The following is a 27395-nucleotide window of genomic DNA, read 5'->3' on the forward strand; positions in this document are numbered from 1 at the left end:
TGGATATGGGGTAACCCATATCTATTCTTGTTATCAGAGGTATTTTTAAAAATTAATTATTTTAAGGACCTATAAAATATAAGAGGGTACATAGAATGAATGCATGTTTGGCCTGTTTCAAATTGTCTGAGAAGTTTAGAAAAAATAATTGAAAGGTTGTCCTTTTAAGCCTTAGATGGTGATATCCACTCTGTTACGTTATGCAATTATCTTTGAATATAATTTTAGGAGAGTGGTTTGTAAGTCGCCCGTTGACTTTAAACCGACAAACATGTATTTATCAGTTTTTCCCTACTATAGATAAGACCTTTATTTTGTTTTTAACTCGCTATCCCTTCATGAAAAGAAAAAAATACAGTATACTTTGATTTTTTCCCCTCTTCGATCGATCTAAAAACTCGATCCGACATAATAGTTTGCAAAAGTGTCATATTGCTCTAATTTTAATGTGGAAAACAGGAGAGAAAATTAAAATGTATTATTTTTTATTCCTATGTTTATTTTCTCGATATCAATCTTGTATGAATATGTTTCATAATGTCTAATAATGTAATTGTTTTTATTCAAAGAATTGGAAAGACCCAATAGTCATATGTCTAAAATTAACGTTGAACAACATTTTCCCCCTTAGTTGTATATATATATTTTTGCTAAAATTGACGCCACGTAATCATCTAGGTCAGGTTTCTGGAAATTCTCATTTCCAGAAAGTAGCGCGCGGTGATTTTATCGACTTATTTTATCAACATGGCTCGCTCTTTGTGTTACTCATGCAGCTACTTTAAATAATACGGACTTATCAGCCTGTTTTAACACAAACAAAGCATTTTATTTTTCTTTTGAATGCAACAGTGAACTGTCGTATTTTGATCACAATTTAAATGACTGTAGAGTCGCCTACTCGTTTTGGAAGATGGCCAAAATTCTTTTCATAGTAGGTGAATGGAGTATGTCTATTGATTTTTTTTTTTAATGCATGATGATAAAATTACAAACTGGGATTTTCCATAGAACTTGTATGATGATGTCTTATTTCTGCGTTTCTTTTTTGTGGATTTTTCTCCTTTATTTTTAGAACAAGCGCAAAAAAACTTCAGAAAGATTTCTCACTCATAATGTTGTGTTTACTTATAGAACATGGCTGAGGAAACAAAGACCGAGTTGGTCAAAACAACACAGCCAAAACCAGTGAAAGGAAATCCCCCAGATCCAACAAAAAAGATTTTGGTAAAAGAACACGAAAAAAGACTTAACCCGAATGCACCTGACACTTACAATGAAATAGATGATATCGAAATGGACGATGATATTGATGGTAAGTTAACATTGTTTACTGATATGTCACATGTTTGACTTAAGTTTATATTCAACATTTTAGTTATACTAGTATGTAGGAAGATTTTAATAAATTTACTATTTAAATTGATTTATTCTAGTTATTTAATTTTTGATTGAAATAATATTCATAGGCTTTGTACATTACCAAGTCAAGGACATTTACTTTAATAATATACTATTTAATCAGCATATACATATATTGTACAAACTGATTTATGTATATACGGTAAACCTATGGACTGTATGCTTCTTGGTAATAAACAATACAATCAGTTATTTAATGCATTTGGTGTCTGAAATGATGTTTTCATTATCACCAAACATTTTAATAAGTTTTTTTTATAGATAATTTAACGTTTTCTATTTCTTTTGAAAAATATACATTATAAATTAAATGTTTTCCTTTATAATTATTTATTATAATTATTTATTAATTTATGTTGCAGAAGACAGTCTTCCAAAAATTCCACAAAGTGAAATTGACGAGGCAGAGAAGAAATATACAAAACCGTCATAACTCGGCATAAAATCTTCCAGGAAAATACTCCGGTGCTAAAGCATTCATTCACATAGTTGGGCATATAACATTTTTTGATGACATAAAAATAATATTCAAACTCATAATAGATCTGGGCAGAGCAATTCAGTGTTCTCAAACAATTTGATAACGTCTTTTAATGTAGTCTTTTCTATATAGAGCTTAATCTAGAAGCTATTATTGTTTTATTTTATGTTAATAAAATTAATCAAAACATATCTTGCGTTTATCATAAATTTGTTGTCTAGAGTTAGCTCCCGTGAACAGTTGAGTTTTAAAGTTATATTTTCTGAGTTACCTCCACCTGAACTAAACGTTCATAAGACTTAGAAAAATTCTACGTCACGAACGTCATTTGGCGGGAATAATAAACTGTCGCACAATGCAACGATGCCAAATTGTGCGATTTATTATTGAGATATTTGCATTTTGGGTATGATAACTTTTGATAAAGCGCTTTTGGTGGTGTTATTTACTTTCTCTACAAGTTGGTATGAGGATTGCACATGCTAGATAAGGAGATAATCATTGCGGGTAAAAAAATAATTTTCTCACTTGTAAGTGAGTCTAAATCAGATTTTCATCTCTACGCCTTTAACCATGAGCACGTTTTACTGGTAACTGACAGCTTCATCGAGATTTGTTTTTCCGAACTCGAATTTCCTCTGTTGTTGTTTACGATTGACAGCTGTATGGCCTGTTACGATCGGTAAATAGGCGTTATTCACTCTAAATGCAGTATTAAATGGAAACCTTTTTTTAATCTTGTTTATTCATGTTTCCCCCATTTAAATGATATAGATTTTACAATATAAAACACAAGTGAAGGGAAGATGCGAAGTCATTCAAACTATAAAGAAATCGTTATGTTAGCAGAATTATCGCCCTCTTTCAAATCGATGTCTATTCCATTATATTCTTGTGAATCATGATCAACCAGAAATTTCCGTTTATGAACACCATAAAGCGTGGTAGGACATAGCGATAATTAACTAATTAATTTAAAGGGGGGGTATGTATAGAACGCTGTACTGAAACCGGCAGAAAAATCACACTAGTTCTATTTTATTTTTTATTATTTTTTCATTTGTTTATACAAATAAATACAAATACAAATATTTTATTGGCACAAACACAATTACAGTAATTGGTAAAGGCCCATAGAAAACATAGTGATAAGTATGAAAATACGTACAGTAGAACACAACTAGGATACAAACAATTGGTGTAGCAAATTATATATTGTACTTATCAGATACTAAACACATACATATGATTCAGTACAATTTAGTTACTCATTTATGATTAAAGTATTTTTTCTTATATCAGATATTTGACATAAAAATGATGATAATATTTTAAGAACCTTTTTACAACTAGTATTCATCAATACTTTTAACAATTTGTCATTATTATCAATTGTTTTGTTAAATTCAGGGAAAGTGGATAATTTTGTTTTGAATATTTTTCTAAGGTCAGTTGCTGGCAGTCAGTATGGAACTCTCATTTTCCTACACTATAATTCTTTAAAACTGTCAGTATGTTATTACTTGTATTTCATGAAAAATTCACAAAATATTATTACTTTTATTACATTGCATGTGATATCATAATAAGCACTGTATAGAAGTGATGAAACATGAATCTAGGAGAAACAAAATTTCACAAACCATAGACACATGATTATGACATTGGTGAGGTACGAACTTTATGCAACCCACTTTTAAGGGTTTTTTTTTTCATCCACATCATAAATTCACTAAGTTGTACACCATGTGCATATCCTTTCCCAACACTGTTGGTCATTGTATCATTGCAGGAGTAAATGTTGCACAGTTGTTTCACTATGAGAATAACAAAAATGTTTTTCTAGCATAATGAGTCAATATATGTAACAGGAGAGGAGAAGGATGCAGCGGATCAGATCAGAATTAAAACCCGGGCCCCCTGAATCTCCAGTCAGGTGCTCTTCCAACTGAGCTACCTTTCTAATGGTAATCAAACCCGGCTGACCACCACATTCCTCCCTCCTTAAAGGTCTTTGGCTCCAAATGACCCCAACCCAGGCTCATCCCTGGCAGACTTCTCACCTGTCAGTTCAAGGACATGGCATGGCACAGCACCAAATGTAACGGGAGAGGAAAAAGACGCAGAGGACCAGATTGGGATTTGAACCCTGGCTCCCTAAATCTCCGGTCAGGTGCTCTATATCTGGCACTACTGTGGACATTTTACCTTATGATTAAGTTCTATATACATAGATAATTAGAGATTACAAAGCTCACCTCAACAAATGTTGTTAAGTAAGGCAAAAGAACACAATTAACCAACATTCTAAAAGTGTACATCCAGAAATGCAAAATTTATGCAATATTGATCTGATAGGGTTTGCATTTACTTTGGAATAGACCTATCCAAAAACTTCAAACTAGTCATCCGTCAAGAGAATGTCATTCAAATCCAGCATCTGAAGCAAGTTTGAGAGTTTTCATCCCTTGATGCATCATTTGTGCAAGTTTGGTTAATATAGGCCTTATATTTTCTTGGTGATAGCCCTGCATCCATAACTTTTACCTGGTCCATTATCTGGAAAATGTATGTCTAATTCAGCATCCAAAGCAAGTCCATAAGTATGCATCCTTATATATTATCCATGCAAGTTTGCTCAACATATATAGGGTTCATAGTTACTTGGAAAAGAAACCTGCACCAAAAACATTAACTTGTTCACTCATCCAGAAAATGTAGGTCAGATTCAGCATCCAAAGCAAACCTAGTAGTGCTTATTCTGATATGTTGATCATCCATGCAAGTTTGGTCAACATAGGGCATATAGTTACTTGGAAATGAGACCTACATCAAAAACTGCACCAAAAATGTTAACCTGCTCCAAAAACATTAACCTGGTTCATTCCTTTGCTGAAATTGCAGCATCTGAATCTTTGTCAGCTGGTACATGTACAATGAAACACACTAGAAGCATCTTCCATGCATGTCTATAATCAATGTAGGGCAAAGAAGTAGAAAAAAAACTGCTCCAAACAAGAGGCCCAAGGCCCTAGCTATATAGTGATGTATCATGTAACAACTTTCCAACAATTGAATTTGGTTCTTAAAACCAGAAGCAATAATGAAATAAACAATTTTGAAAGATGCACCATTGCTTTTCAAACTATACACTCGGCATGCTTTCTTTTGTTAATTTAAACACAGGGGTAGATCAGAGTAACAAGGAGAAAATGCATTTCCACTTTATAAACAATTTTGCACCCTACCCCCACAGGAGCCACTGACCCTGAAGCCACATATTTCAAAATTTTGAAAATTTCATCATAAATGGTTGATTAATACCAAAGAGCAGATGTTAAAGCATTAATTTATTTTCAAACTACATGTATGTAACCCCTTCCCCCATACTCCTGATCCCAAGGCTCTGAAATTGACCATTTTGAAAGAGGTGCCTTTCTTCATCATAAATGTGTACCAAGATCATTGGCATAATACCCAGGAGCAAAGGAAAAAGAATTTCAAAGAATTAATGCATTTTCACAAAACATAATCATTAGAACTCCATCCTAACACCAGAACCTCTGACCCAGGGGCTATGAAATTCACAAATTTGAAAGAGGCATCCTTCCTCATAATAACTGTATACATACATGTAGTTCATTCATTTAATTTCCAGGAGCATGCAGAGGAGCACATTTTTGCAGAATTTATGCATTTTCACTATATAATCAATAGAGCCTGCCCTAACACCAGAACCGCTGACCCTTGGGCCATGAAATTTACAATTCTGGAAGTGGCACCCATATTCAACATAAATATATGTACTTGGTTAGTTTATTTAATACCCAGGAGCAGCGAAGAAGACTTTCAAAGAATTTATACATTTTCACTATACATTTATATCTTTATAGCCCTGACATAACACTAGAACCCATAACCCTGGAGCCACGAAATTCACAATTTTTGAAGAGGCGCCCTTATTCAACATAATTAAGTACTTGCTTAGTTTATTTAATACCCAGAAGCAGAGATTTTCAAAAAAAAAATATGCATTTTCACTATATAATCTATATAACCCCGCCCTGGCACTAAAACTCCCGACTCTAGGGCCACAAAATTCACAATTTTGGAAGAGGACTCAATGCTGATTACAATCATGCCAACAGTTTGACTGCTTGATGTCCAGGAGTAAAGAAGATTTTTAAAGATTGCATTAATTTTAGTGATTTTTGCTCCACCCCTCCTGCAGAGGGGCAGGGACCATGAATTTCACAATTCTTGTTCCCTTTGACCCATATATGCTTTATGCCAAAATTGGTTGCAATTGGTTGAGTGGTTACAAAGAAAAAGCTGAAAATGTTCATATGTTAATGCACGGCACATGACGACAGTCAAACAGATAGCAATAGGTCAATCCGAGTTTACTCAGGTGACCTTAAAACTTAACCTTAATCTGGGATGCCGACAAGGGTATCACATAAGCTCCTCTTTCTTCGTTGAGGTTAGCAAAAAATGAATTTTTACTTTCTAATCTTTCAATTTGATATCATAAATCAAATCCTGTCAAAAATAGCAGTTATTCCTCGTTTGTCATTTTTGTAGTGCTCTCTGCCATCATGGCAAGATAATTGTATTATAACTATGTGGCAGGATTATTTAAGGAATCACTGTCTAGTTTTGAGAGTATGCCAGGGCATCAACAATAGTGGGAAACATGGAATAATTTGCATAACGGGCGAAGCCCGTTATGCTAGAATTATTCCATGTTTCCCACTATTGTTGATGTCCCTGGCATACCCTCAAAACTAGACAGTGATTCCTTATATTTCCATTTCATTGTGAAATAAAATTGTACTTAGACATTAAGAATGTAGACTAATCGATTTAAATTACACGAGGACTTCCATGCCAATTTCAATGGTCCTCGCACACGGACGTCAAACACAAAGACAGCCGCACGAGATTTACATGCATATTTGGCCTCCTTAGCGTCAGACACAGAGACAGATGCGCACGAGATTTGCATTCGTATTAGGCCTCCTTAGCTGCTGACCTATTGACCTGCCTAATTTACATTCCGGCAGAATTATCAGGAAATCAACTCCGCTTACTTTCAAAGGGTTATTATAGAGAAAAAATTTAGAAATGGAAATATTGTATTATAACTATATAGATTATATTTGTTCTTTCTATTCATCATAAATATCCATTGCTTTTTTAAAACTGCCAGAAATAATGAATTAAGGGAGACATTTTTTACTCCTTTATTATAATACTGCGTCTTGTATACAACAGTATATACAAATCCATTCATGCTTTTCACATAAAACACAATATACAATACAGTCATACAAGTAAATATCAGTATGTAACAAGTTATGTTTAAAAATTATATTTTATTTAAATCAGAATCACACACATCAACAATCAACAATATAAATGAGTAATTTAAATATACATTAAATATTTTAAGAAATAAAATCATTACCCAAGTTTGAAGATTTATAAAAATCAAAAAACCCAAGCTTTCAATGATAAAGTATGACAATTATGCTAATACATGTATCTTAAGATACAGCTTTACGCTTTTCTTAAGTAAATATTCACTAAAAGATTTTCTTCAAAGCTACATTTGTATATCATTACAAATTTTATTTATAATATTTAATTCAATTCTTTCTAGATAACATCAACCTACAGATACCTCATGTTCACAAACCACTTTCACATGTCTGAAATTTGTAGTACCGTAGTTGGACCCATGTGATAATGCATGCTAGTACATTGAAGTATGACTTTAAACCCACATCAACTTCATTAATTCACTCATAGCACTTATATGATGTCAAACATAATAATGCAATGATTTTTTTTTTGTTTCAGCAAAATGATTGTATTTACAAAAGTTAGATCTTTCCCATGAAGCAAATGCTGCTGTAAGTACACTAGCAGTTGATCTGAGCAAGGTTTTCAATACAACTAGCTACAGTGGAATGTTGCAGAAGCCTATCACAATACATCTCCTTGTTCAACATCATGATATGTTCTCCTTGCGATATATCTGATGTATTTTCTTTTGAAGAATTTTTTATGGATAATGGTGAGGTAACTCCTCATGAATTTCTTAATTAAGGCAAAATATTTCACTGTGAAATGGGGAGACAATTTGGAAAAGTGTTCATAAACAATCAAAATCTGAATACAGATCATTTTCAAATTTATATGACAATCTGGAATATTGTTTTTAAAAAAATTAAATTACATGATCAGTAATTACATTTTTTGAATACTTAAATATATGTAGTACATGTATCTATGGGAAGATACACAGTGTTACAATCAAAGAACAGAGAAGGATAAGAGAAAATTGACAATTTATGCAGATCTCAGAAAAAAAAAATCATGACAATAGATCTTCTCACAACCAGATGAAAATTTTAGGAATTTTTTTTCTTTGCAGTTTGAGAGCGGTTTTGTAATATAAAGAACATTACTGGCCTGTACTGGATTTCCTAAATACAAAGCTATTATTAAGAATGAAGGTGTTGAATATACATGTTGTTAATCACATCTACTGTGGGATGGAGTTCTGACCTTTAAAGTTTTGAGTTTAATAATAAGTGAATGATTTTTGCTTTCAATTAAATATCAATCTCCAGTTTTTGACCCGATTTCAAGTACAAAAATATTGCACATATGACCAACTTATATATTAAAAAGAATTCAGAATGTTTACTTAAATTACAATTTACTTATTTCATACCATTCTTCAATTTCTTGACAGAAATTTAAACAAACCTCTATTTCATAGAAAAATAAGCATGTTCAGAGTAATGTCAGCACTGCTGAAAACAAACAAGAAATGGAAAGTTCTTCATTGTTCACACGTCTCCAGACTGTTCCAATTTTTAGAATGTTGGAGATTTCTGTCTCGCTGTCCAAGAATCGAACGGATAAAATGCCCCTTCCTTTTTCCTCTTTATTTTTTGCCAAAGTTACCAAATGAGCTAAATGCGGCATCAGTTCTTTGCTGAAACTGACTTTGTCCCATCATTTTACTTTGCATTCCCATAGATCCACTCGGCATAGTCCCCATCCCTGTCTGCATTCCCATGCTTCCCTGCATACCAACCGACATTCCTGAAAATACAATAATATATGAAAACTATAATCACACTAGTTACAGACAACTGATATTATTTTTTTGCATTTTACATGCTTTTGTGCATCTTTTTCTCCCACTGGGTTTGATGTGGACTACAGGTATTTGACTGGAGGAGAAGTTTATCCTTGCATATTCTTAACACTCTCTTGGAGTAAAAATGAGCCTTCAGACAAAACTTGTTCACTCTGATCTTGATTTTTGAAATTTTTTCCTTAGAAGCCTGCTATCATCTTTGGTTTTTATTAAGGATAGACAAGACATTCCTTATTTTTGTCATTGAAGTATTGCTACTTAAACATGTTTACTCACAAAAAATTGAGGTACCTTACCAGGCATTTCTGCAAGATACCAGGGGTAGTTTTTCTTATATAATCCTTTTGGGAAGAAAAATAATTTTTCCAATTTCAAATGTTTAATTGTTTGGATTTTTTAAAGATGTTTAGAAATTGATTTACAAATCAGAATGTGATTAAAATTTTGAGTATTTTCCTGTATTACGAAGATTTACAAAACAGATATTGGGGAAGTCTTGTCTGACCTTAAGATACTTAATTCAAGGTCACTGCACACACTTCAACTTGTTGGCACTGTTAGTTTGCACTATGATTTAGATTGATGAAAAAAGAAGTTTTAATATGCTCACACCATCTACTTTAAAAATAATGACAAAGATTTTAGTAGAGATCTGATATGACCTTGACCCTCTATGTCACTACACATCTTTTACACATTAACTTCTCAATATATAAAATATGAGCCAGGTAATGCAAGGGAGAGGAACACAGAATTTACATATATTGATTCACTGTACCAACAAACATGTGTAGATTTGAATTCAAACTGGACCAAAACAAGAAAAAAATATATTCTAGACAAAGCAATATCAGACAGACTGATCAACAAAAGCAAGGCACTAATGAATCACAATCATAGCCCAGACTGAGGCAGGGTTCTCCATCGTTTTGAATTTTACTGTGTTGCAAAGTTTACGCGAAGCACTAAAAATTTGCGGTATTTTCGCGATCAAATTCGCAACTGAATCACTATTCATTGTAATTACAAAAGAATGCATGCACACACTTAATTAAAAAATCGCCAATTTTTATACAAAAGTTATGGTCGTACATACATGTATTAATAAAAGTAAAAACAGGTTCTCTAAAGCAGAGGAAATTCTGACCGATACCATTGGACACAGTCGAACTACTTTTGTATCATTTTTGAAAGTAAATTGGCCCTGATTATTTATCATTTTTCTTGCTCGAGTAACTTCATTACAAAGAAACTTCAGAACAGTTAAATACTTTAAAGAGTTCCTTGAACATGTTGAAAATTTTAATCAATTTATTTACATCATTTAAATGACTTCGGTACGATATTATGTGTAACTTACAGTGCTTGTTAAACATGATTCTAGAGCTGTGACACATCTAAATATTTTTAATAAAACAATGTATTTATTGCAACTACCAACTAACCGTTACATGGAAGTGTGAAAACAAATTATTTGTGTTTGTTCCTTCATGCGTAAGGTCCAGCGAAGGTCTAGGAGATAATTGATCATGCAAGGTGAAGCCCTTAGTAATTAATTGAAAGACGGTAGAATTCTTTATTAAAGTTTCAGTCATAAAGAATTTATGTGTTTAGATTTTCTAATTATCACAGATCTTACTGTGTCGGCAACATTTTTATTGTGTCGTATGCATAAAATTTGAATCATTACTGTGTCGGAAAAAAACTTACTGTGTCGGGAGCAACACAGAAAAACAGCTTATGGAGAACCCTGCTGAGGCAAACATCAACTAAATTCTTGTTTCCTGCCTTTTAAACTTTTACAAATCAATATTCAGTCTATCAAAGTCTGTCTAAATAGCTTCTCCCTCTGTATTTAGTGCTTACCCATTTGTCCCACCATTTGTCTAGGCTGCCCCATCATTGGCTGTCCCATCATGTTGCCCTGGTTCACGGACATGTTTTGCATTCCCTGTTGTAACCCTGCCATTCCTGGCTGGTTTCCCACCATTCCTAAAACAGCAACACAATTGGTTATTTGTTTGTACACTAATACAATCTAGAAGAGCTATGGATTATACTCAATATATAATCAATTTTAGTATGTTATATTTAATAGTTAAAACTATGTACATCATTGTTTTTCATTTATCCACATCATCACAATTTTCACAGTTAACATTTAAGTTCTTTCAAATTGCCTTAGAGATCTTTTTTGAATGAAAAGAATTCTTTATATTTAACATGTGCACATTATGATTCTAGGACATATAGTGCAAATTATTATCTAGTACCAGCTAAGTACATAAATGTATTTTATTTAGCAGATGTTTGGGGGCTTAAATCAGTTTTTAAGAAACATCAACTAATTTAAAACTTCAGGTAACTCTTATCATATCTAAGTTCATTAACCAGTAAAAAATTTATTGACCTTTTGCAACCTTGGTCATAGTAGCTTATTACTTGGTTCAGAATTATCTTGTACATGTGTGTCATATGATAATACACCCAAACCCAAATAAAAGAGAATACCGTCAAGCACATTTTAATGGAAAATAAATATGTACTTCAAAAAAAAAAGGAGCAACTTATCCTATCAAAAGCAATAGCAATAACAGGTGTATAATCAAAAAGAAAATTGTTATCCACAATCACTTCAACCCAAAAACCACAAAACAGTATCAATCTCTCCAACAAACAAAACTTGGAAAATAATTATGTACATGTGGTGAAAAGATAACTCTAATCACAGGCTACCCAAGTGAACTTAAAGAGTTCAGAACATCAAAATACATGCACAGCAAAGTAAAGACTTTAATCAAAACAAGAATTTATACCATATTCAGTGGTGTACCCCAGCTGATACATTTCAGGGCTCCAAGTGTTATATGGAACTCCTTTAAACACATGCAAACCAATTGTTATTTCTTTTAGTAAAAAGGGTTTTTTTTAATTTTAAATTCCCTTTCAGTTAGTAATATTCATTATTTTCGATATCAAAAAATATGTAAAGTTCAGTTTCATTCCAGTAAAAATTAATTCTCTTTATCATAAGACATAACAATGTGCATTTTGACCATCACTAAAAGAAGGCAATTTTCTTATCCACAATGTCCAGCTCTGGTAATTAATCCTATATCTAACTGTACACTACATCATAAGAATCTATAACTTGTTCTCGGAGTTGCCCAGGCTGTATTACCTTGACTAGTGCGCTGCTGGAGTTGGTTCATGGACGGTTGTGCGTGTTTCTGGTACTTATTGGGAGATGAGAGCCCATCCAGATCAATGTTCACTTTTCCTGAATCTGTCCAGGTGTTGGAACTCTTCTGCTTAAAACAACAACAGAAATTTGATATCATAAACTATTCTTCTATTTTCTTTTAAATCCAATAAACCTTAAAATGATTCTTCTGAAACTGGTTTCGGCTGTGTCATAGTGTGAGCGAGTGTACAATGTATGACAATCACATCCCATTTACCATACAACTGTTGTAAATACAAACATCTGTCAACTAAATAAGTTACTCTCAACACTGTACCTACAAGAATAGCCAACATAGTCTACGGAGGATAACATAGGATACAGAGTATAACTGATATAGCCTTGTATACAAGTACATGTAAGTGTAAACAAAATGGTTCAGGTTAAATATCGGCCACCACCAGTCACCTTTGATGGGTATGCTATTTATGAAATATATGTACTGGGGTATAAGGATGTGCATATCATAAGTATATACAGTACTGTATACATGTACATGAAATACCAGATTTCTTTGGAACACTTGGATTAAATAATTATAAATCTAATAGTTTGGATATTTTATGATAGAAAATATGACATATATTTAAACATATCTTCAAACACTCGTAAGCTCAGCACTGGTATACTACAAGATCAACTATTCCGTGTACCATGAAAATAACAACTCTTAATCTGTTCAATATGCATTACTGATTCATAAATCTAGCTGAATTCAAAGCAAGGTTACAGATGTACAAGAAAAAGAAATCCACTTCACATACAAGGAAAGATAAACCAAAATTTTCAGCTCTCTATGAATTCATAACAAAGTGTCATGAACTTTTCTTAATATTTATATGTTAAATTTAATAGTGAAATATCTGATCTGTGAAGCCACAAAAGTTTTGGAATCTCTGGACTTATTTTTATAACTGTTCTAAACAGAAGTTGTTGTAAATATTTCCGCTACAGGATGTCTCTTTAAGCTTCCAAAAAGCATGGGTTAACTTCCAGGTGTAAAGTTTCACTTTCAATCATTATACTACATAAAAGAAATCAGAGTGTTCAGCACATTTTTATCCCCGTTTTGTTCCTTGTATGTGAAGCCATACAGATTAGAGTCAATGATTTCCCCAATAATAACATGAAGCCAAAGGGGAGGTGAAAAATGAACCAACCTTGGTCTCAGATGCAGACGTAGTAATGCTAGTTATTTCTGTTTCCTCTGCAACCTAAAGTCACATGGTGTTAGATTTCATGATACATGGGATTTGGGAAGAAAAGTATTGGTTTACTTTTTTTTAATCAAGTTTATAAATCAAGGAATATTGTTCAATTTAACATAAATACTTGACAAATCTTTGATTCGTGTAATAATTAATTTCAAAAAAGAAGATTTAATATTCAAGGGAATTAAATGGTGTTTTAATATTTGTTCATGTACCAAAAATATCTATCCACATACAGCTGAAGCATGCAGGTTAAGGAATTAAACATTTTGTTAGTAACTTAACCTTGCCTTTATATTTCAGGTTTCTAATGGATGAGTTGGAACAAATATAGTTTTTTTTCTGTCTGACTATTAATAACCAACTTTGCACAATATATATTTTATTTTAAAGCTGAGTGCATTAATCCAATGAATATGGGGTATTAGAGTGCTGCATATGAATATTGAATGAGGGGACAAAACAAAATGCAGCATGATTTACCATTACCGTTACGGTCTGATGAATAATGACTTACTAATGTGCTTCTACTGCCCTGACATATGTGTACTGCCCATATCTAACACATACTTTTGAGTTCAATTTTATAAACAGCATGCATGTTGTATGAAACTTGATAATTCTTTAAAACTGACCAAACCATTTTAAAATAAAAACCCTGTGCCATCACCTGTTTGTACAATTTCATAAGCCAAGGGAAATTCATGCAGTAAGCTTTCCATCAGTTGATCCACATACTATTGCCAAAATTTTTACCACATGCAAATTTTATTGCTTATACAGTGCATAAGAATATGGCAAACATTCTTTTTTTTTAACATTGACCTCCTTTTTCGCTTTATTACAATCACATGTTGGAGTGCCATATTCTTGACCCCAAGCATGACTTACCATTCCAGAGTTTTGCATTGGGAAGTTGGCTGTAAATCCCATGTTCTGTGGCATTCCTGGCTGCATCATCATAGGCTACAAATATTTAATTTCATGTTAGTGGTTTCATTTTATCGATTTATAAAGTTAACAAATAACAACAAAATATACAGAGTGAATTTCAAAATTACCAAGCACAATTATTCTTTAAACAAATTTTTTAACATAATATTATTAATATCAGCTGTTAACAGCCAATAAAACTAATGTACAACTGCTTCTGTTCATCTCATTAATATCAAACCTGCTGTTGTGGCATTGACATGGGTGCCATCATGCCTTGTGACATCATGTTGGGGGACATTCCCGTCATTTGACCTTGAGACTGTGGGGTCATACCCATCATCTGTGGGTTCATTCCCATCTGTCAATAAAAAGCCAGTTTTAAGGAAACCTTAAATGCACTCATATCTTTAAGTAATCTTTAAATCGCCTGTTGGCATAGTAGTTTTTATTCATAATGCAAGAAATTTTAAAAAGTAATTGAATAATGAAAATAAATTAAAAGAAATAAAAAATTTTAGATATTAATTGAAAATATCGTTGTTTTGCATTTGAAAAAAGCTTAGCTAGAAGAATGAGCATTTGTATGCCTCTGTTTCTTTGTTTTTATCTATGGTAGAAAGTGAAGAACATCACAACTCAAAGAATTTTTCTGTGTCATGAAAAACTGACCTGATTTGGCACACCAGTCATTCCCACATTCATGTTAACCCCCATCATGGGCTGATTCATTCCTGACATGGGCACGTTGTTCATGGGCTGCATGTTGCCCATCATTGGATTGCCCACACCTGGACCACTGGTTGGCATAGGGGCTGACATTGAACTGTTTCCAAACACATCCAGCAAGTCATTACTCGTTGATGCTGAATTCGAAGGGCTTGTTGCAGCTGAGTTGAATTGAGAAAAGTCTGCAAAGCTGTCATTTCTAAATAAAGAGGAAAGATAATGTTTACAGGTATATTAATAAAAACACCATATGTAAACATCTGTTCATAAAGAAAACTTGAAGTACAGAGACATTTTTTCATATTTATATCAATATAGATATGTGTCAATATACAGTTAAAGTATATCACTGAGGGAGTCAGCAAGATTCCAGTTCCCCAAGAGTAAGTCTACTTCCCGAGGCGCTTGCGCCGAGGGAAATAGGCTTGCTCGAGGGGAACTGGAATCTTGCTGACTCTCTCAGTGATATATTACTTTAACTGTTTTATTATACCGATACAAACAAGACATTTGAAAAAGTTATTCTGTAACAATGTTTAATTCCAACAGAAATAAAAAAAAAAATAACAACAAAACAGAATACAGACATGAATAGAATTCCATTTTATCAATAAACCAGTTCATTGTCCGAGTTTTTACTGAGTAAAATGGAAAGTAACATTACGCAAATCTTGAGATCGCCATTTCTGTTGTCATTTGCTACCAGTAAACTGGTTCTTTCTGATTGATATGGGACCAGTTGACTCGCGATGCATTTCGATTCATTAATGAATATTCATGAGTTTATTCGGAACATTTCTAAGTTTGTCGTAAGTTGAAAGAAAATGCTAAGTGTTCCGAATAGGTGTGTATCAGTTCATCAAAAAAACGTACTTTTTTTGCAGGGAATCAGTCTGTTTTGCAGGGAATCGGTTTATTCACGGTGATTTTCAGGAAATCAGCAAAATATATCGATTTACTTTTATATTGTGAAAAATCAGTAGAGGTATAATAATAACATTTGATGCTTCCTTGCGAAAAAAAAACATACCCAGCTGGTTTTGCATTGTTAGGACCGTTATCAAAGCTTGCAAAGTCCCCAAAAGATTCTTTGTTTGGAGAAACTGTATCAGAAAAGAAATATTTTTTTTTTAATTAAAAAAAAAAGAAACTGTTGAATATACATACATGCACAGTCAAACTTTGTCGTTATAGAGTCCACTGTACTGTAATTAGGGTACAAGTAAATCTTACCAGCTGTTGTACCAGCTCTTGGGTTGAATTCCCCATTTGCTGCTGCCGATTTAAAATCAGCAAAATCTGAGAAGCCATCCTCTGCCGTCTTCGTACTTCCCATATCTATCAAACTGGGACCAAAGTCTTCTCTGACACCGGTACTACTGGACTGGGACTAAATAGGTCACCAAAATACAGAATGAAATTACGAATTTCAAGAGAATTTTTTTTAAATAGAGAATTATAATATTTTTATATTGTTAAACCTTGAAATTCTTTAAAAAAAATTCCTGTTACCATTTATATTGCATCTGACAAAAATACCACTTCATGAATTATTATGACTGAAATATTTATAATGACTATAAGACCACAGAATGCTTATAATAGCAGTAAATTATCAAAATTATTATTAAAAGTGCAATTATTTTTCAGGTTATGTATACATTGTACTTTAAATTCATCTGCAAAATTACCGTTGTATCTGACACTTCTTTAGCTAAATTAGAAGATGCCCCTAAATCTAATTTTTTTCCTACAGATCTTGTTCGTCGATTCGTTGTTATTTTTTCCGTTCTGGTTGTATGTGTTCGTTCTACTGAGGTGAATTCTTCATCGTCATCTTTATAGGAATATTTGGAATTCGGGGCATCATCAAAATCATCTACTTTGTTGTCTGGTTCATCACTGAAATATACATCACAGAATTTATAATCACATTGCATTAATATATATAGTTAATTATCCTACCATTATCAGTACTGCAGCATATATAAAAGAATGCACACATAATTCTGTGTGAAATATTCTCCAAAAGTTTTTTTCATGTGATAAAAAAAAAATATAATAAACACTTCATTTCTACCTGCTATTAGTGATTAAATCAAAATGCAAACCTTCTACAACTTCTTCTAATCAATAACATGACACAAAGACAATTCAACAAATAGATACAGTAACTATTATTCTTCACTCTAAAAACACCTTTAGTTTGAGCTATTTGAATGAAGTTGTGGCTTTTTCAAGATAAACATTGACAAAATGTTAGGTGAATTCTCTTGTCTGCTATCTGAGTGAACTACATAAGAATGATTAACTTCTATATAGTTTACATTTACAATAATTTAATACACATGTAACAGCATTACGGCATTTTTTCGTTCTATCAGTTAGCTTTATTTTTGAAAAATGATAATACTGACAATGAATACTTTAACCTCCGTACCAATGTCAAAGTACATTCACAGTGGTAAGGAAAAAAATCATGCATATAGTTATTAAAAATGTTAGGTATACATTTATTTTTTTAAATCAAACCATAAAGAAGAAAAATATATTTAAATATTAGATTTTCAAGATTTTTGACCATACATAGTCCCAATTTTACCCTCTCAACTGTTAAATATTAAGTCAACTTTAAAAACTGGGCCACGGATCTAAACGAAGTAAAATTTTACATTCTACTTAATAGATTAAAACTGCAGAGCTATTCCACATGAAAATGAAAGTATAACATGACACTAGAAGTTGTGAGTAATACTTTTTACAACATTAAACATGACAAAATATTCACATACCAATGATCTGTTAGGCTACAGAATAGATTAAGAATAATACAGTGTGATATTTCAGTAACAGATATTAACTAGTGCTAATTGTAAACCGTAAATTACAAAGATGTATTATTAAACGCTCCCCAACTCCCTTTTGGTTATATTCTCTGTAGCTTCATTAAATAAGACAAACTCGATGTATTTAAGACTTAAATAACGTTTACACAGAAGTGTACAAAGTTCATTCAAATTTTGCGTGCGCATGTGAATGCATGTGCGTAATGACCATATCATCTTGTCTACACAATCTATATATTTTTAAATACTAAATATTAAAGCATTTAATCCAAAAGTATTAAAAAGATACACTCGTTGAAGTGTTTTTTGATTTTGCTCATTTAACGTGCACGCACGTGCATACATGAGCATGGTGACCATATCTTCTTGTAGATGACCGTTACATCTATCTATGTTCTAAATCCCACCCCGTTTGGTTGAAAACCAAGGGAGTTATAGCTGTTTAAAGTTTCAGCCAATCAGATTGCAGCGCACGTACATGCACGTGTATGCATGTGCATTGTGACCATATTTTCTTGTAAGTCCAGTATATCTATCTATGTTCCAAATTCCATCCTGTTTGGTTGAAAATCGAGGGAGGTATAGCTATTTTAAGTTTTAACCAATCAGATTGCAGCGCACGTGCATGCACGTGTTTCATGATAATTGTTATATATCTTGTAGGATATACTTATGCATGGCTATTTTCAAAATTTCAAAGGATTTTGTCAAAAAATAAGAAAGATATTGAGACTTTAGTTTCAGCCAATCAGAGCAAAGCGCACGTAATGCGCGTGAGATCTTGCTATTTTGACCATGTCATATTGTCTATGCTTCTAATATATCCTTATATTATAAGTTTCAAAGCATGTCATCAAAAATTTTAAAAGTTAGGCCTATATCAATTAAATCGGTCATTTCACATGTTGCACGTGCACGCTCTTGCAAGCACGTGCGCGCAAAATGACCTTCGTTCCGCAAATCTACATAACATGTCTAATGACCCTAAAAACATTTCACCTTAGTCGGATGTATAGTTTACAATCATTCCCGGACAAAAAAACAGGAAGAAGAAGAAGAAAAATAATAATAATAAGAAACAGAGTAAAAACAATATGTTCCCCAACTTCGTTTGGGGAACATAATTAAAGGGCAAGAGAAATTCATGTATATGTACCAGTATATAAAATTCTGCAAACTTTTTTCTACTCATACATTTATTCATTTATTTTCTTCACATGCCTTTCTGACAATATATCACATTCATTTGATATTATTCTTTATTGAAAGGAGTCCATTTTACAATGCATGCTTGAATTGATAAAATATTGTATCACCTCCAGTACTTTTACATTCAATAAATATTTCCACATCACAATCAAAATTTGTATATGTCATCTACTCAAGCAAACTTAACATGTTCTTAATGATATTCTTGATAGTTAAAAGTACATTACAAGAAACTGAGAGAAGGCATGCCATTATTACAAGTAATTTACACACAATACAGAGCATACAGTGCATACCCCCTCGTTTAGAGTCAAACTACTTAAATCAGAGTATCTTGACAATCTAAGTACTATACCTTGTTGGCTTAGAGTACCTAAATTATGATGAACTTATTTACAATCTGCCCATTCATTAAGTATTTCAATGTGTAGTAAACAGATTATTAATTGGTTGGAATCTAATTAATACCAAAAAATGGTACATTGTATTTCCTAATTTATGCAGAAATACTTTCTCAAAATTTTTCATTCTATCAAAATAACCCCTTTCACTTTCAGCACAAGAGTAAAACCTTCACATTATTTTTTGGTGAGTAAATTTCAGGTAAATAAAGAACTCAATTATTGCAAATTTACAGATTTGCTCAATATGCTGATTTTGTGTCTCTTGGAAGTTGAAATAACAAAACATAGATCTTTTACAGCAAATTTTCAAACATCTAAATTACATTGAGTGAAAAAAAAATCCATGTATTGCAAATTAGCTGGGTATTGAACTATTCTTGAAGAACTTTATTTGAAGTATGCATGCAGTGTCTATAACAAGATCATATTGATACATTTACGAGGGTTGTCCCAAAAAGTCGTAGACAATGTTAATAACTTTTATAACATGCAACCAATACTAACCAAATTTTGCATTGAAATAATACATTCAATGTTCTTTAAAATTGTGAATTCTTCAATATATATCTTTCATATTAATTATATTAGGACGATTTATATGAAGGCCAACATGGCCTGTCGGCGCACGACCAAAATTTGGAATAATTTACGCATACAACTATTACATTTGCTTTTATTTCTTTGGTACTATGTAAAAGATTGAACTAAAATTTAAATCACTAAAACCAGAATCACAATCTTAATAATATGTCAAACTTTCATATAAATTGAAATAGAAACAGACGACTAATGGCATGATTTTCAGAGTCTTGTTGGATTTGAGATTGATGAAAATGACGTCGTCGAACGCGTACCCGGCGCACGGAAATGTAATAAATTGTTTTTGGTATGTTTTATATTCATCAGAGCCGGGGAAAAAGAGTACAAAAAAGACATTACACACTAGGTTTTAAGAGATTTTTTTTAAATAGCATGAGATTTAAAGATAGTTTTTCTTCTATATCGAAAAAATAGTTATTGCATGTAAGAAGTAGAGTACTGTTTGTTAAACGCAGACATTTGGGAATGTTCTGTGCCATGAACGTCGTCAAACAAGGTGTATTCTCTGCTGCCTAAAATGTAAGGTGATTTTTCAACTAAATTTTGACTAAAATTTGAATCTGCTTAAGAAAACGAACATAAGTCCCTAAGTGAGTGGCTTTTCATTGCACTTGGATGTTAATATCCCCATGTGAAGAAGAAAAAGAGATGACGTCATGAGAGACGTAAATTTCACTTGCTTTTGTGCGCCGATGTACACTTACATGGTTTCTTTATTTTTTCATAGTTCTCTTATCAAATGTGGTATCGTCATGAAACTTGAAATGTATGATCATAAAATGTTCCATTTTGCTATGACAAGAAAAGAAATTTGATTTAGCAAAGACAAAATTAACTACGTTCCCTGTCTACGACTTTTTGGGACAACCCTCTTTTGTCCAATAAGTGTGTCATGGGGGGGGGGGGGGGGGTGTGTCAGTGACTTAAGTCACTTAACATGATGCATTTGGAAAATTGATAATTGTATAATGTCTACAAAAACATTGTTGCACTAAGGAATACAGGTACAAAATCTTTCAAACAAATGTACAAGTCCTTATTCAATACCCTGTATCAGGTGTCACAATTATGATATCATGCAATAGACATCAACAACAGAACAGATTCAGCTTGCCTGCACCCACAGTCTATCAACTGCCACTTCAGAAAAGCATGTAAAACTTAATGGGTGTGTTTATATAATTTCTTTAAATCAAATAAGCATTGCTAAATGCCAAAGTTCATCATTACAAAACTTAAACATACAGTAGACATTTTTATATTTTGACAGCCTGAAAGTTTGATCATCATCAATGCAAAAATTCAATACCTTTAAACTTAAGTAATGATCCATATGAAGAAGAAAAACAATAGATAGCTACTAAATTACACAATTTAGTCAGCAAAGAAAAGAGACACAGTTGGTGCAGGTTTCTTTTTTCAAGTACATGTATAAAGCTACCAAAACATAAAAAAAGAAAGATGTGCAGACAAGCTGTAATGAAAAATGATGCTGAACCACAGATATAAATTTACAACTTGAAGAAGTTCAACAAGATTTTTCATATTTATTCCAGAATGTTAATTATTTGCTTTGGGCTTTCTGAATTTTCAGCAGTTAGTACTTTTCTCACCTAAAATCAGTCAAACTGTTCTTTCTGCCTGGGGCACGGTTTGAGCTACAAAATTACAAGCTGGTGATTTAGAAATACACATCAAAACAACACAACAGGCCCCACACCACTGTAATCTGTTTCTGACCACGCCATAGCCAATAAATACACTTTCAAAGTAAGTATGTACCCTTTCTTTATTCACCTTTGCAATTATGTTTTTGTATGGAGGTTAATTTTAGTATGACCCCTCAAAGAGAGACTAATGGTGAAGCATTAATAGATCACACAACTAGATGATGATAATGAATACCTCAGAATAAATGATCAAATCCATGAAGATTTACTGAATATCACTGATATAGAATTCCGTCTTAGGCAACACAAAGTCAACAGAACATGCATTATGCCTGTACATGCATTTTTTGTTGTTGAGATACATTTTACCCTATTTTAGAGCATAAGATAAATAGTAACCTATCATTTCAATTAAATCTCTATGCATTTGCCTATTGCAGCAAAAAGTAAAAGTGAATTAAATTTCCTTTTTTTCTCAGTCTAATTCATTCAATACAGTTTGATAATTTCCAAAGTTTTCCAATAACAATTTCTTATGAGTTTCCTTTGTGCAGCCTAATATAAGCATTTCAAAAGCATGTTATTATAGTCTGACTGTTACTCAACCCTCACCTGTAGTCAACTATATCTTCTGGACCCCTTCGACCTTGAACTTTGTTCCATAGACCTTTGACCTTGTCAACTGCTTCTGTTGCTATTGACTTGTTGCCGGAATCCCAGTCGTCAATTTCGTCTAGTTTATATTTAGATCTACCCCCTGATCCTGATGATGATACAGGATCCTCATCATACCGGTCACCTGAGATAAAAAAAATCCATTAATTTATGCAAGATGTGTATAATGTGCCAGCTAGTGTGTCGTTTACTTTCTTTTTTTTTTTTTTTTTTTTTTTTTTTTTTTAGATCTCTCTATATATCTTCACTAATAATGCATCAGTTTCACAATACAAGTACATATGTACTTAATTTCTCTTTCACATGCTGCAGAAATTTTTTTTTTCATAAAAGGGTATTTTTGATAAATCTAATTTTTAAACATTAAACTACAGAAAATATCCCAATTAAATGAATTTTTATATATATATGAAAATGTCTCCTACTGTATCTGCTGCCTGATGAATAACTATCACCAGACATTCCAATGTACTTGTCTCGATTCTTCTTGGCTTTCTTTCGTTCTTCTCGTAATCTTTCATCATCTTGAATAAATTCTACGAGTTCTCTGGCTTTCTGCCTTACTGTAATTGCAATAAAATAATCAATCAGGCATATCTTGCACACTTGTTTCATTCATTTAATTTCAGCACAATATTTGAATTATACATAAATCTCTCTTTTACTTCGACTTCACATTTCAACAACTTTTTCATTTTTTAAAATACTGTGGACAACGAAACAAGGCTGTTTGGAAATGAATATTTCTTAAAATTTACTTGCCTACAGTGAAAACAAAACAAAAAGGATTTTTCCCAATTTTGGCTTTTTTCAAAGTTATTGTTTTGGTTATATTGAATTTTTTATGTACGACTTATCTAAAATGGAAGATTGTTTTTGGTGTCAGCTTCAAATAATGGCAGAAACAGCAGTTTATTTGTGTGTTTGCAAGAGGAAAACACATCGATCATGTGGTCAAACATGTGTGTCAATACATTGTAAGAAATTTAATATGCATGAGAATCAGTTAAACACAGCTTTATTTGTAAATTGCAAGTACTAGTAGTTCTACAACAAGCGTCATTGATTTCACGAAAATTAAACCGTTTCTTCATCCTGCAGATACTAGCATTGCACAGAAATCGACAATACTTTTGTTTGTAAATCATGTCAAGATTATTCCATCTCCAATGCGAGCAATAACGAGAAATCGGGAATTATTTTTTTCTCAGTTATGTCTACCATTATGGCAAAAAACGAAATATGTCCCCTGAAAAAATAAAATTAAAAATGTTGTGTCCATTTTGTTGTCAATTTTGATAAATGATATAACATTTACTTATATATTTTATTTTCCTTGTCAATATTAAAACAATTGTTTTCATTGACACTAATTTTTCCCTGAAAAGGCCCAGGCCCCTTTTAAAAATTGTAGAAAAATCACTGGCCTATAATAACATAATCCTCCAGTTATCATGCCCAACTCTAGGAGAAGCCTGCTTGGACTTGGAGTCCCCTGTGTTTGCCTTTCAATTTTTAGGGGTATATACTGAAAGAGATTTTGTCCATTCTTTAGGCCTGCTTGGACTTGGGTGAGTATAAACTGATGGGATGCAAGTGTTTGTTACACTTTGCCTTTCACTCGATGAGTAGTGGGGGTGGGATATATTATTTCATGAACTCAGTACTCACAGTACCTTTAGTTTCTTTGCTACAATGATTTTTCACTAAAAATCAGCAAGAGGACTTATACAATTAGCTCTCAGATACTTTACCATTTAAACCTTGGTCTTTTCCCATTTCATCTGTGAATGTGTAACTTTCCAATCCGCGCAAGTCATACAGGTGCTCTCTACAACTCGTTACACACCTCTCTGACCCATTTCTGACCAGGTATGACAATAAAAGTAGGGACTGCAAAAACAATAGAACAAAAGTAGTGTAATATTAGAATCATAAATCTCTAACACTCAAAAGTGTCACAAAAGAAATATTTTTAAGCTTGCATTCAAACCTTATAAGTTCTCCTCCAGTTCTTTTTGTTGTCATGAAGCATGCGTTTCCACAACATACCCATCACCTCAGGAAAGTGCTCATATGTAAATGTGTATCTGGCAATTTCCTGCATAATTTGACCATGTGGCCCCCAGGCATCATCATTTGTGGCTTCTCTTACTTTTGTCTCCACCTCTGTATAATTCATCACCACATTGGTGCTAAATTTAAAAAAAAAACATTGCAAATCAATATTGCTGATCTTTTTATTTTATTGAATTTGATGAGTCATAAACCAACAATCAACAAAAATGTTTATTTTTAAACCTGCATGAGCAATATTTCATACACCCCAATGTCCTAGACCTTTGTACTGCATATAGTGACAGCGATTTTGACCATATTTTTAATACCAGTACAAATACTAAGATAGACAGAACGTTCTATCCTTATACAGGTTTTGTCCTGCAGACACAGTTTAATGATAGAATTTGTTCTGTATATTCGCAACGTAGCAAAATGAACAAGGGTGATAACTCAAACTCAGTGCATTTACTCAGAAAATCCAGAGAGTTCTGAATGTTAAACATGACATGTGAGAAAAGACTATGAGAAAATCAGTTGAACTTTCATCTTTATATGGATGATTTTGGGGGATAAACAACATAATATACAATCTCAAAAAGGTTTGTTTTAATATTAAATTGGTAGTTCAGCTCAACTCCTTTTGTATTCTTCAAAATCATTTCAAAGCAGATTTGCGCTGATTTGCTACATTGCAAGTACATGGGATATATTCTGTGGTGAGGGCTTGTCCCGAGACAGTTAGATTATTCTAAGTAGTACTAGGACAGACACAGAAAAACACACAATAACGTAATTCACTATCATGAAACCAAGCACCATGGTACGTGGATATGGAAGAGGTAAAAAGTTCAAGCCCAGCGCAAATCCTAAATTATGATACTCATATACAATATTCTGCTAACCTCAAAATGCTCTAAGCCCTAAAATATACTAACATTTGATATGGGATAGGCTTAAATATTTTGTTCAATATGGAAGTGGTCTCGAGAAAATTCGAGCTATCTTTATTTTACTTTCAGCTTTTATTAATGTTCTTTACAAAAATAAAGCTTTAAAACAAAAAGATACGATAAAATCAAAGTTGTTGAGTTCTAGTATTCAGTTTAAATGTAACTCATGTTTAATTGTATTATTTTGACAGATGACGCGACGCCGACACCCCCATTACATTTAGTTTTGATTCGATTTATTACGCACTTAAAGAATAAACAAAGAATATTCAGAAAGATAAATAAAGATAGAAACTTCTCAATACTATAACTTATTTAATTTCAATTGGCAATGTTCGCATCAAATCAGTAAGACAAATATCAACAAACATAGACCGGAAGACAACTACGTGTAAGAAAATTAAGGTCAAGGTAATATTTCTTTTACCGTTAAAAAAACCGACTTACACTTTATCTGTGATCTCCCTAATTTTCCACATCTTTCCTAGATGTCAAGATAATCTGTCCTAATCCGGATTAACTATCCAGATACGTAGATGGTGTACGATTGTCCACCCCTTCTTAGAAATTCCGTCTGTCGAAATCTAGCAATGGCGCATATATCACGTGACACAAAAGGGGAGCGGATCAAAACAAACACCAGAAAGTGAGAATGGCGAATATCAGTGAGTCTTTGTACATTTTTCACTGACAGTGCACACTTCGCAGGCACGTTGTATAGTTATTTTGACAGGAGAAATAGCATAAAACAGCAAGAAAAAAAATTGAAACTGAGTAAATAAAAAGAGGCAAATATTTGAAACTCAGTGTTTGACACTTTTAATTTATATTAAAGCGGTTCCACCACTTTCACATCCAAATTTTAATCATCATTAAACACGCTACTCTTATTTGACAAACTACAACAAAATGTGGGGAGAGGGGGTGTCAATAAACTAGCCTTTTTATGAACGTTTACCCCCCCCCCCCCCACACACACACACTTACAGCGTGTCTGTTTTGTGCTTCTACATTTTGTTACTTATGCGTTTGTATGCCTTCTGGGCCCAAAATTGGAAATAAATACTTACTTACTTTCTTTTGTCAACATAAACTTTTCTGAACCATGGCGACCTATAAATTAACTTTTTTTCTATTTAAAAGAATTAAATAATCCTCAGTTGCCTTCCACAGGTGTTCCATGAACATTTCGTTGCATCTCCGTGTCCATAAACTGTCCCATCCAACAGCACCCGATCCGACCCACCCATCCTCAACTCCAACCGAAATGAAGCATGATTTTTTTTTTGGGGGGGGGGGATTAAATGTAATTCAATCTTTTAGAATTAATTCAGGAGTATAAGAAACTTGAAAAGACCCAAAAAATAATTTACATTAAGGTACTCAGTGATCCGATCCTCAGGTACATAAAATTAGCAGCAAGGTAATCAAAAATACTCATAAAAATATCTTTGAATCCACAAAGTAATGTGAATTTACCCACAGAATTTCTTTAAAGTTAAACATTAAAGTTAATCATATTATATAGGGGAAATTGTAAAATCTCCAATATATATTCAGAAAAAGCGAATAGGAATATCATCTATGCATTTTCTAATTGCAAATTGATCAACAAATATATTTTAAGTTAAAAAAACGGTATCCAGGCATTTAGAGAAATTGTCATGATTTGTATACTTATTTGCCATGGTATTCTATGTCTTCTATTTCCTTCATGTATTATAAAATACATACCCCGGTAGTGTAAAAGGCTTTTGCTATCATTGCAAGACATCACACA

General features: G+C 32.7%; 2 protein-coding genes across 13 annotated transcripts in view; one reads left to right on the forward strand and one right to left on the reverse strand.

Annotated features, from left to right (window-relative positions):
- LOC134249776 (uncharacterized) overlaps positions 1–2094 on the forward strand; it is a 53340-nt gene extending 51246 nt beyond the window's left edge. For all 3 annotated transcript variants that reach the window (XM_062732130.1, XM_062732129.1, XM_062732131.1), the window contains exons 2-3: positions 1135–1315; positions 1785–2094. In XM_062732130.1, coding sequence (XP_062588114.1) covers positions 1135–1315; positions 1785–1855 — 252 coding nt within the window. In that variant the 3' untranslated portion in view covers positions 1856–2094. The remainder of the gene's footprint in view (positions 1–1134; positions 1316–1784) is intronic.
- Positions 2095–7133: 5039 nt separating this feature from the next.
- LOC134249773 (clathrin interactor 1-like) lies at positions 7134–26232 on the reverse strand. Of its 10 annotated transcripts, none has more exons than XM_062732120.1 (18): positions 26063–26232; positions 24598–24799; positions 24359–24497; positions 23030–23167; positions 22542–22728; positions 21873–21917; positions 17993–18007; positions 16892–17102; positions 16434–16590; positions 16231–16303; positions 15144–15399; positions 14713–14832; positions 14430–14504; positions 13488–13541; positions 12265–12394; positions 11900–11959; positions 10950–11075; positions 7134–9025 (listed from the first exon to the last, which is right to left on the reverse strand). In XM_062732120.1, the coding sequence occupies exons 1-18, from the start codon at positions 26092–26094 to the stop codon at positions 8865–8867; spliced, it is 2181 nt and encodes a 726-aa protein (XP_062588104.1). In that variant the 5' UTR covers positions 26095–26232; the 3' UTR covers positions 7134–8864. The 10 variants fall into 10 exon arrangements, with proteins under 10 accessions (XP_062588104.1, XP_062588103.1, XP_062588102.1 ...); XM_062732119.1 differs by lacking the exon at positions 17993–18007 and adding an exon at positions 19611–19628 and having other exon boundaries at positions 12265–12391; XM_062732118.1 differs by lacking the exon at positions 17993–18007 and adding an exon at positions 19611–19628.
- Positions 26233–27395: the final 1163 nt, after the last annotated feature.

This window comes from Saccostrea cucullata, unplaced genomic scaffold, assembly GCF_032062105.1.
Source record: "Saccostrea cucullata isolate Sc308-1 unplaced genomic scaffold, CSIRO_AGI_Scuc_v1 ctg160, whole genome shotgun sequence".
NCBI lineage: Eukaryota > Metazoa > Mollusca > Bivalvia > Ostreida > Ostreidae > Saccostrea > Saccostrea cuccullata.